At 43.6% G+C, this 12,328-nt stretch overlaps 1 protein-coding gene across 1 annotated transcript in view; it reads right to left on the bottom strand.

The window, feature by feature from the left end:
* Positions 1–3,149: 3,149 nt before the first annotated feature.
* SYBU (syntabulin) overlaps positions 3,150–12,328 on the bottom strand; it is a 40,223-nt gene continuing 31,044 nt past the window's right edge. Inside the window, exons 4-7 of the mRNA XM_058024499.1 lie at positions 10,094–10,196; positions 7,509–7,712; positions 6,358–6,507; positions 3,150–5,188 (exon numbers count right to left, since the gene is read on the bottom strand). Of these exons, the coding sequence (XP_057880482.1) occupies positions 4,090–5,188; positions 6,358–6,507; positions 7,509–7,712; positions 10,094–10,196 (1,556 nt within the window). The 3' untranslated portion in view covers positions 3,150–4,089. The remainder of the gene's footprint in view (positions 5,189–6,357; positions 6,508–7,508; positions 7,713–10,093; positions 10,197–12,328) is intronic.

Here is a 12,328-nt window from a genome sequence, read left to right as displayed (position 1 = left end):
TCTGCCACCTTCTGCTTGGGACTCCTGCATTGCTTTTCCCTCCTCTCCTGCTGTGTACTGCTTTGCTGTTCTTCCATCTACCTGCTAAATTTGAGCATGGCTGCTCTAGAGATTCCTCCCATCTCTGCCCTGTGTTGACATGGTGCCAGTAGGGAGGACTCTGCTCTTGGAGGAAGTCTCTTGCATGGTGATAACCCATGCATTAGTATCAGTTTTGTCTTTCTCCTGTGGTCTCTTCTTTCCTCCTTCCTAAATACTGATTTTTTTATCCTTGATAAATATGAAAACACTTTTGCTAAGCTTACTGAGGCTGCTGCTGATACCGTTTTTTCAATTGGTTTGAGTTTTCTGAAGATCCTGTACACCCCTTTATGTATTTCTTGTCTTTCCCTTCTACGGCCATATGCTCCTCCTTTTCTCATTCATATTTTAGTTGTTGGCCATGTGTTTTTGTTTTTTTTTTTCTTTCTTGGCTGAAAGCTGGACTTGATTGCTTTCACTGATATTCTTGACTGTGGAGGATTGACCTGCCAGGATGACTGAAAAATCCTTTCCTTGACTGTGCTGTAGTTGTTTGTGCTTGCCAGATCCTGTGCTCATTTGTCTGAAGGGATTTGGAGTGAAATATTCACTTATATAGGGCATATGTAAAACAGCTAAATAAGTTTCAGGAGTTTGGGATTAAGAGAGAGTTGATTTGCAGGGAAAGGAAGGAGAAATGTGTAATTGCAAGTTGGGAACAGCCTTGTGAAAAGGACATAAGGAAGGGTGAAAAGAGTCAACAAGCAGAAATTGATGCACAGCAAGTTCCACCTCAACACGAGGAACTTCCTTACTTGAGTAAGCACTGGAACAGATTGCCCAGAGAGGTTGTAGTCTCCCCACCCCTAAAGATACTCAAGAAGTGCCTGGATGCAATTCTGTGCCATGTGCTCCCTGCTTGAGAAGGGAGGTTTGACCAGATGACCAGTTGTGGTGCCTTCCAACCTGATGCCTTCTGTGATTCTGTGAAGGATAGAGATCAATCACTAGTGGAAAGGGAGTCAAATGCCTGAGCCTCAACATTTTCAGCAGCAGGGCATGTTGGGTACCTCTTAAACTGAATATGAAAGAAAGGCTTTTTTTGTCCCTGGATTAGAAATAAAATGTATAGTGGGATTATGAACATGCATCCCCTCAGCCCAGGAAGAAGCTGATTTGGTTGCCATGCCCAAAGCCCGAATTCAAGTGTTCACTCTTTTATCTATAGTGTATGAGCTGCATGTCCTCCTCACCTGCCTGTTTTGAGATAAGACTTCCCAGTGAGGTAGAGGTGTGGGTATGAGCACTTTCTAAATTTAGAAAAAAAAGGATGAGAGTTTCTGTTGAACTGTTTGGAGGCTGATGTGTACATCACCAGTGAGATATGACTAAGACTTAAGTGTAATATTAGAGGGAAAAAAGTGAACTTGGTATGTTTGGAGCAACAACTGGCATATCCTCTACGAATTGTGAAACAATGACCAAAGTCTGGGACTGGTGCATTATAGTAATTCAGGTGTGGTCTTACAAAGGGTACCTTGAGCTATGTCCTTGCAGTGTGGAGGAGGAAAGGTGCAGGCTTAGAAGTGAGCTGAATTTCAGACAGAGATCACAGCAAAGGCTTTTATCAGGAGTGTGACTGGAATGCTGTCACCTCTCGATGAGCACAGTAGTTAAATGTCATAGGAGAATTGAACTGACTGAAGAATCTTAAGGGCAGAAAGAAACTTTGACATTGTTCTGGTTATGAGATCTGCCTATTGGCATCTTTAATGTAAGTGTAGTTTTTTGCCGCTTTGTTGCTTCTTGCTGCAAAAACTCCCCACAAAGTCAACAGTGAATGCATCTAGAACTGAAGATCACTTTTTCTTCTAAATTATGGTGCATTTCAGTGTCACTCAAAGATCACTTAAACAATAATGGCTGTGAAAGAAAAATCCAACATTGTAATGAAGTTGGTAACATCAGGTATAAAATACTGCTGTCCTGGCTCTGCACAGACATTTTGACGTAGGAATAAAATTTTCTGTAATGTGTTTCAGTCCCAAGAAGAGATATTCAGGAATTATGGAAGTCCATGGTTGTGTAAAATTTATATTGATAATATCTCCAACTGGTAATGTTGGCCCTAGTGTCCCTGTAATGTAAAATCTTTTGAAAGTGACGTTTGAGTAATATGTCACAAGGCAAGCCAGATGGCTGCAAGCAACCAAGAAGGTGGGAGAGCAGGGAAGACAAAGTTATGGCAATGTAAGCAAAATGCTCTCATGTCCATCTCTGTTAGATGGGGTTTATATTACTTCAAATGATATGTTAGAGTTCTCTTCCTTAATGTAATGCTTAATGAAGCCTCTAGAATCTCTGCTGCAAACAAAAAATAATTCACCACTCAGGCACCACAGGGACACGAAAGGTGTGCAAGTCGCCTCTGTAAGCATCAGTATCACCCTGCTGAGTGTTGCAAAAGCTTCCCACACATGGCCAATTATACTCCTTTGTGGAGTACTCATAACTTCCTTCCCAAAAGCTGCACAGCAATACATGGCACTGTCAGGTTTCCCTGGATTCCTTCTTCTCTGGGTCACACAAGGAAATCCTACACTTGTTTTCCTGAAGGGGAAAACAGGAGGCCAGTGAGGTTTAAATGGCCAGAGGTGGGGTTGAAAGCTTGGGTGGAGCCAGACAAACCCCACTGTTTTGCCTATTGGGTAGTATTGGGTTTTGGACATGGAGAATTAATGTTTTGATGGTCACAGTGTGTATGCACACTGAGACCACATGACTGTCAGATGGGTGAAATGCCAGAAAGACTGGTATTGTTCTGGGATTGCAGTGCTGAGGAGTTCCAGGTTTCCAGATGATTACACTGGGTTAAAGATTAGGTCACTTGCATCTGTGAAGCCAGCGTGAGGCAGCAGAGTAGGTTGTGTGTGCAACTGCAGCCCTGCTGGAGCCTTTAATCAGCCTGGTGAGTGCTTACACTTGCAACTGTAGTCAGGTTTTCTCAGTCTAATTCTGATATCCTTGAATAGTACCTGATACAGTACCTCCCCTAGCTCAGCCTGTACTGACAGCTCAGCTAGAATGGGGTACTTTTTTATACCTTTCTACAGTAAAACACTCACACGTTTGACATATCTATCATGCTTTACTGAACTTGTGATTATAAAGGTAATTTACAATAAAGCAATTAAATAAACAATAAGTTAAAACACAATACATTTATACATAGTATTTCAAAGGGCTCAAAAGACTATCTGGTTCCAATACATAAAGACTTTAAAACAACATTAAGAACCAAAGTGTATCCACGCCTATACTTATCATTGTAACAAGCGTTAAGACTCCCAACGATGTACATTTTTGGTTACAGTCCCTGTATACGCACAAGACCAGTGAAATGCTCAAGCAATTGCACAATTGAGAAGAGCACTACATGAGACAGGCACAAACAATGTGCTGGAAGCTGCCTGGGGAACACGGGTTTTATCTCTAAATTGAATTGACACTTGGGACAACAAATGGAAAGCGCTAGCATGCTTTCTGGAGCACAGGTGTGATACCCTAAGGGAAGGTTAGTGCTGCCTAGAGAAATACCCCACCTTTCTCCAGCCACTTGTTCCTTGTGCATCTCACACTACCCTTGAGCCAGTGCCAAGTACTTGTACATTTGCTCAGTGAACCATCCAGGGAGAGTGACTGAACTTACTCCTGGCTCAGCAGTGGAACATGAAAGAGCACTAGGCTTGAATTCCTATTTCTCTGGTTAGGTTCACTGTGCAGATGTGCTGGCACCAGAAAGTCACCAGCACAGGGGAGGGACATGATGCCTGGGAGCAGGGGGACTATTTCTGTAAACAGCAGTATTGTTAAAAACATCTTGTGGAAGTAAGAGGTTCAGCTTATTTTTTTTTATTTTGAAACAAGGAACATGTTTTTAACTGATTTATAGTGCAAATTAAATAGTCAAAAGCAAAGGATGGACTCTGCCAGAATATACAGTAATCTTTTATAATCCATCTCATCCCTCTTTCTCTCTGCCTCAGCCAGTTGGTGCCAGAGTAGACTTTAGGTTTTGATATTGAAGGGTGTTCGGCGTAAAGAGTGCAGGGCCACCAGGCAGCAACCACGAAGCAATGCTCCAATATTGTAAATAGGATCTGTTCCTCCTCTCTGAGTACTCAAAGCCCACAAAATAGTTGGTACAACAGGGGCTGCTACAGCCAGAAGATCCCCAAGGAGACTGCTGCTCCAGTATCTCCTCTTTATTCCTGTATTAACATACTCAAAGGCTTCATCATCATGAGTTTCTGTAAAATCAAGTTCTTTCATGAAACGGTTTTCATTAACTCTGTGCTCCACCTTCCTGCATGGAGACTCCATAGGAGACAAAAGGATGGCAGAATTGGGATCACTTGGGGTTAAGTCCACTATGATACCAGAATCACTGAAGCTTCCAAGAGAAAATTCACCCAGATCCTTCAGTGAAGAAGGTGGGCTTAGAGGACAGGTGTCTTGAGCTCTGAAGATGTTTTGAATGAGCTGCTCCACATCCAAGCTATATGGCACCACATCAGTCTGGATGGCCTGTTCCACCATCATACTGCTTTTTGCTTCTTCCTGGCAATAAGTTAGCTTTCCATCCAGAATGATTTCAAGCATCTCTTCATTTACAGCAGCACTGAAGGGAGCTGGATCACTCAACTCAGAGGTTGTGGTGGTCAAACTCTCTCCAGATGAGTCAGTCCCGGTAGCTCTGTCCTCACCAAGAAGCAGATCACTGTCTGCCACCTCCTCCAGACCTTGGTCCTCCGTGATGGGGCTGTCGGGCAGGGTGGCACACAATGATAACAGCTTCCCCTCCGAGTCGCTCGCATACTCCAGGCACTGCTCATCCCTCACAGAGTGGTTCTGAGCCATCTCCATGCTTTGCAGCAAAGATTCCAGTTTCTTGTTTTGAATGTTTATGTCTGTGAAGTATTTCTGAATTTTTTTGTCTTTCTCAGCCAAGCTATTTTTCATGCTTTCAATAACCTGCTTAAGTTGTTTAATTTCACTTCTTGCTTCCTTTAAGGCTAGCTCTGCCTCCACACGATTGCACTCTTCTTCAATCCAGTCTTCCCTCATCCGTCCCAGCTGAGCTTTAAGCTCTTCTATTTCTGTTTCCCTGTAGCAAAATAAAAATGATGTAACACTTCTGCTGACTGCTCACCTAAAGTCAGTATGAGGCCCCCACCACACAGTGATGGTTCTGCTGCTGAGATGCTCCAAGAAGGAAGCAAATTTCTCCAGGTGCCATTTGTGACCCCCTCTGAGAAAGCCAAGATATGCCAGCAGATTGCTAATGGGAGTGACTGACCTCCCCACAAAACCAGTGGCCTTGTGGGCTGTGCCATGACCCCGGACAATTTGAGGCACCAGTGGTGACCTCTAGGTCACATCTAACCACTGTAGTGCTTAAAATCTCCCCGACTGCCTCACCCTGGAGCAAATGGGAAACAGTTGCCTGGATGCATCCCTGCTCCTGCCAGCAGCTTGTCACATACTGCCAGAGCCAAGTGGCCTCGACAGCCACGGAGCTGAGGACTGCAGGCACATGGCTGGCTTGCCCCAGCAGGGAGCCAGAGGCTGCTGCAAGGACATGGGGAGCAAGTGGGAGAGAGGGGACTCCTATGTCAGTTCCAGGCCTTGCTGATGCAGAGGAAGAGCACAAGGTCCCTGGAACTCTGTCTTGGGCTCCATTCAAACAGCCTTTTCTGACCCCTTGGATTGTCTGTGCTGGAGACCCAGCTCTCAGAGGGCAGTTTTAGTAAGAGACATCTGCTGCTGTGTAATGCATGTTGTCACTTTGCTCAGCATCCACACAAAGGGCTATTGCGAAAAATTAATTTTGTAAGTGACAAAAACACAAATAGGCACAGTGGTTTGGGTATGAACTATTCTTTCACTGGGGAAAAGGAGGATATTTGCAGTTCTACTTCACTGAGAGAGGCAGAACAGGACACTAAGGTAACACACGCTGGCAGGTAGAAACCGTTTTATGTATAAAAGGTTTCAATCTAAATAAGACTTGTAAAAAGTTGTCCTTTAAAAGCATTTTACTGTGAAAGTTCCAAGAAGGAAAAAGAGCTATATTTATAAATAATTCATTGTTTTGCATCCCCTTAGTACACTCTGAAACCTGAAATACTGAAAACAACCTAACCAGACTAATTGTATTTCAATTTTCTTAATGGAAACTTCATTGATCAAGAAATGAGTAAAACCACTCAGGATTCCCACCCCTAAATGTTCCCAAATAAAATCTTTCTGACTGATTTCTGAAGTGAGGTTTACCTTTCTTTGAGTTTGCTTTCAGATTCCTTCAGCTTGGTTTTCAAATGTCTCACTGCCACTTCTTTCTGCTGCAGAGGAGTCAAATACTGCTCTGGGTTTTGTGGCTTAATGCTGTGATTGTCACCACAAGAATTGTATCTCCCTGACCGCCTGAAAAAACCCAAAACAAACCATCACATAACATCACTCTTACAGTTCTTAAATCCTGGCAGAATGAAAAACATCCCGTTGACGGATAAATGCAAAACTTGACTCATCTGGGGCTCCTCGGTGTCCACACAAGTTACTTCACCTTGCAAATCAAAGTACTTTAGGAAACAGCTGATTTGTAGCTATAGTGCAAGATTTACTATTTATTGTACTTGGCTTCAGTGTCATTACGTCAAATGAGGCTTTTAACTTTATTTTGACTTTACAATACCTGGCCATTCCCTCACCCCAAATGGGTGGTGTGCCCAAGAACAGGCAGGGCAAGGGCAGCCATCTACAGACAGCCAGGCAAGGCAGCCCAAGGAACAAGTTCAGCTCCACACAGGATTTATAAAGCTGAGCACACTGAAATCCACACTCATCCTGTCTAGCTTTGGGTGTGTATATTACATGCTCAGTCAGCCAATACACGTGTATAGTGGCTGCTCAGTCGTCTGGGAGCGTGGACAACAGCAGCAGCATGGTGGCCATTTCTTCTCTGCAACACATGTCATATGCTCTGGCAGGTGTCTGTATGCTTTCCTTACAGGAAACTGCACTCCTTAGGGAGGTGCCTAAGGCTAGGTGGGGTGAATTTTCGCCCAAGTGCATCATGTTTCCTACACTACCCCACCCAATTCTCTTTGAAGTGAAAAGAACCCTACAACAAACAAACCAGTAAATCCTCATAAGAACTGATGGCATGAAATAGCCTGCCTTGGAGTGAAAACCAACTGCAAAGGACTTTGACTTAAAGTAAACTTGAATTTTACAGTGCTGAAACAATAAAGCTTTTACACGGTATGGAGAACCTCGCTGACTGTTAAGTCACCTATATAAGGCATCATAACTATGGTGACGAGCAAGATGACCTGCATGGCAACTCCTACAGCTGATCCCACACTACAGTGCAGAGAGAGTGTCAATGTACCCAACACCAGGAGGCTGAAACACAGACTTGCCTCATCACTGGACTGCTATCACTTCCTTTGTACGAGCCTGAGTTGCTGCTGCTGGCTGAAGAAGCCCTGTAACTCTGATGGATGTTAGCAGGACTCAGATGGTTTTTGCACAGTGTTGATGAAGTATCCTTTCCATGTGAAGAAGGTGGACTGGCTCCAGACTTGTAGGATGAGGATCCATTATTCCGACCATAAGGACCACGACTGGAGAAGAACCCAAAACGGTGAAAGCATTATTCTCATCACACAACCCATTATATGTCTTATTTTATACACAAAGTTTTCTAAACAATAAACCAGAGAGATAACTGTGAGTGGCTGGAAAGAAATAAAATTCTGACATGATCAGCAACTGCATGTTCTTTCACTGGCAGGGGGCTCTCAGTCTGAATTATGTGTTCTAAGGAAATCTCAGCCATTTTACATCTCTCTGCGGACAGCACAGTTCTCAGTGACTCCAGCAGATCATCCATGTTCCCTGAATCTTTGACTCGGTTAAGTAAGGAGAGGCCTGTGGTCTGGACTCATGCCAAAAGAACCACACTGCAGCTTTCCCTGGCCAGGCCTGCACAGTGGTGCCTGTGCACGGAGGGTTGCTGTAAGAATGCTTTCATGCTCCTCGGCAAGCAGCCTGAGGGATCACAGTGTGCAATGAAAACAAATTTTGTTTGGGCCACTGTTCTTTTCTGCCTTTGGCATACTGGGTGCTTCATCTGTCATGGTCAGCTATTCATTCACTTGGATATAGCTTGAGCCCCATGGAGAGCAGGCTGAAATAGTATTAAAAGAGACAAAGGAAAACACAGTATTTTATTTTTTTTCTTCCAGTTTTTCTCATACATATTTACCTTTCTTTTTCCATTCTTTATAAAAGAATCTGTCAACTGTGTGTGCTTGAAAGCAACTGGTATCCTCCCTGCCTGACAGCTGCCCAAGGGCTGGAGTGCTCTGAGGCCAGCTTCTCAAGATGTGTCCCTTTCCTGTTCACTTGGTTTGTCATCCTACACTACCACACTGCCACCTCACTCTCCCACTGAAGTTGTTCTTCTAAATGGTAATGAAAGGGAGGTTTAAAAAAACATAAAATAAAAAACAGTCCAAACAAAAACTACCAGAAAAAGGCAAACCCAACCCAGCCAGCAAAAGAGAAGGCATGAATATAAAAAATCAAATACCACAGAATTATGAAGCAACATCTCTTTAAATTGTTTCAATTGGTTTTTTCCCTTCTCAGCAAATGGAACAGTTTATAAGGAACAGATGGTTGAGTGGCTGCTGCGAACCTTCATCACACTGCTGTGGTTTGGGTGATTTTGTAATTATTTTACAATGAACTACAGGACTGTGGTTTGTGACAACATGGAACTGTTTCATAGCAAGAACAGTTAAAAAAGAACATATTGCAAAGGAGATATCTCTTTCCACTTCATACAATGTATCATCAACTCTGGTGTGTGGCAGAACTCGCAGAGACTGTGCTTAACATAGCAGGGCATCAGAAGGAGCCTTATTACAGAGGACTTCTGTCCAATACAGGATGTCAGTATGCTCTAGTTTAAAGTTATATTAAAATGCCCTGTAGTATATGAAATGACACAGAAGCTTACTGAAATTAAGGTGACTTTAGGGCTTCATATTACACTTAGTACCATTTTTTCCCACAGCCAGTAACTTTACTTGTTGAATGTAATCTAGAGGGAACTCAAGTAGTGTTTATTTTTCCCAGAGTCTCACGATACAGACACGAAAGCGCTCTCAAAGCCTCACTGTGACAGCCCCTGTGTTCCAGGGCACACCACGACCTCCAGGATGCCGGTGTGACTCAGGCACATGGGTACCCTGCTGCCACCCCAGCCTGCCTGCCAGCTCCTCCACCACGGGCAGGAAACCACTCCTGTCCCTGAGAACTCCCTCCTCCTGCTCCACAAAATGTAACCAGCAGGGATTGCGTGGGCAGAACACAACGTGTGCTGCTCCATCCCAATGCCCCTGTCTTCTCAATCTGCCTGAATTTGCAATTCACAGATGACAGGGAGAAATCTTACAAAAATCTTTCATGAAAGGTTCACTTAGACAGATGACTATGATATAATTTTTTTTTTTAAACTGCCTATAGGCTAGGCAAGGGTATTTCAGAAAAAAAAAATCCAACATCAAAGGCAATACTGTCTACTTCTTACAACAAAAAATAAGATAATGATCTGGAAGGGTGTAAGCTCAGCTGACAATTTATGACAGAGATAAAACAAATTAAGACCAAAAGGTTTACGTTAACTGGTTAGAAATACAGCTGTTAACTAACACACCCAGCTCTCTCTCCACTCCAGCCAATGCCTTTTCTGCCTTACCTGATTCTATTTCCTGTACTTGCCACGAATAAACAAAAAAAACCCCAACAGCTAGCTGATCTGGCACACTGACAATTTCTGTGCACTGAATACAGCATTTTTTTCTTTCTTATACTGCAGTTCTCACCAGTGTGCTACCCAAGAGCCTTCTGTTAACTCAATTGTTTTAAAATGCAAGACCTTACACAGTAGCGTATCTTTGCACTAGCAATATTCAGGAAAAACTGCTTTGCTTACTTGCGAGAAAAAGAAGATCTCTTGCTTCCAGCAGCCGACATATGGACTTCAGGTGCTGAAATACTGCCTGTGCTGCTTGAAGAGCTAAAATCAGCTTCACTGCCTGGAAAGGAAAAGGAAAGGGTGAAAACATGGAAATTATAACTCAAAGATTGTTTTCAAAATAACAGTGAATCACAAGCATCCTTCCTTTGTCTGTTCTGGGTGAATTTCAGAAGTTGCATGGATTTTCAAACATCCCTGGGGACAGGAGATGGATTTGTTCCAGATTTTCCCTATTTCTTCAGAACTGGCACTTCAACAAGAGCAGAAAAAACACATTTGGACACAAACCCCTCTCACTACAGAAGCCATTTTAGGTCTCAGACAGGAACAATTGTTGTGACAACCTGTTTGCTCCTCACAGACACCGACAGACGAATGAGGCTGCTCACATGGCTCCTTCAGGAGCACAGTGATTAAGAACACACCACTGTAAGTGGGTATTTCTCATGCTTTAAACCATGCAGAAACACTGCTTGCTGCTTCTGTTATGTTTTCTCAGATAACATAAATGTACATATATATATACACGTAAAGGCTAATGTAAATCTATACATTTATCTACATGTGCATGTAGAGTTTCATGTGGTACAGAAGCATAGTGAGGCAGTTGTAATAACCTTAAAATAATCCAGTAATCACATGTAGGTCTCAAGTGCTTCTCAGGTACCAAGTCATCTGATTACTGATTTTCTACGGATCACACCTTTTATTTGACAAGCTCTGGCATATACAAGGAAAACTGCTCTCATTTTGCTAAGGCAGGTAGATGTACTAAGAAAGTCTTATCTGCTGGAAGAAAAACACACCAAAGCTTTAATTTTTTTTCCAATCTGTCAGTCTAATGGTAAGCATCCTATGCCATACACGTCTCATGCTGTTGAGCCATAATAGTGAATGGTGACTTTAGCTGAGGGCATGGAAATAACTCCAACACTTTTTAAGCAGCTGATCAAGACAGCATTTCTTACCTGGGAATTTCTGGATGTTATCCCACAGATAGACATACCCAAGTCAGAAGCTGCAAACTTGCCATTTTTGCTATTTTTTCCACACAGGAGAGATGCAGCTGGAGCCACCATCATCCGCTGCAGCTAGACGTTCTAGTCCTCAATCTCTCTTAAATTCTACACAGAGCTCATGGTAAAAGGTGCATCTTTCACCCTGAACACCTGAGACTGGGGAAAGGCTTTGTCAGAGCCTGGCTTCACAGCCTTAAAGAGGCTGAGACAGCCAGCAACCATTCTCACATAGGGCAACACTTAGCAACCGGCCTTAGGATAAGGTGCGAATGGATTTAACCCAGTACTTTCCCTACCTCATGACATCTGAGACCAGCCTCTATTTCTCTGCGCCTCTGCATCAGCCCATCCTCAGCCCAATTTCAAAGTGCTCAGATACAAAGCTTAGCTCTTCAAAAGGGGATCCCAGGGACCCAGCTCTAGCACCTCTAACCAGCTCCATACCCAGTACAACGCCCCTGAAAACCAGATCCAAGCCATCACACCCATAACCACAGATCAGAGCTGTGTGCAAATTTGCAAGGGGAGGAAGGAAAGCAGCAAAGCCACCTGGTTTCACAGAGTATTTATATTACAGATGTAAATGTGAGTGACCTTCTCCTTGGGAAGCAAAATGATCGTGGGACATGATATTCCAAGACACAACAGTTTTCCTGATGAACAAAATATCCCCATCTGCAAGACTAATGTATACTCCAAATAATCTCTTGGTATCACACTACACCCAAAACTACTTTTCTAAAAAAGACCCAAACAGGTAAACACATCACAGAGATGTCATACCTCTGGTGTTCCAGTCCCCAAAACATCTCTGTGCTTGCAGGACACCAGCAGCTTTCCCAAGGCAAGTCCTGGCTGTGGCACAGGGAGCAGGAGCCCTAGCCAAGGTTCATCTCTGGGTAAGCAGATCACATCATAATCAGATCTTGCTATCGAAAGCATTGCCGAGTAGCAAGGCTTAACAGCCGCCTCTCCCTGACCTGCCTGGCTTGGAGCACCAAGAGCTGCAAGGCTGGGCACTGCTGGTAAGAGCCAGCACTGCCTGAAAACACAACCACACCATCAGCACAGCTTTCTGAGAGACTGAACTGCATCTGAGACCAGGAACCGTGTCTGCAAAGCATGAACTAACCTTTCTGGCCCCAGTTCTAATAACAGCTACACACAAGCT

Source organism: Melospiza georgiana, chromosome 1, assembly GCF_028018845.1.
Source record: "Melospiza georgiana isolate bMelGeo1 chromosome 1, bMelGeo1.pri, whole genome shotgun sequence".
NCBI classification, from domain to species: Eukaryota; Metazoa; Chordata; class Aves; order Passeriformes; family Passerellidae; genus Melospiza; species Melospiza georgiana.
This window is presented reverse-complemented; position numbering and strand designations above follow the sequence as displayed.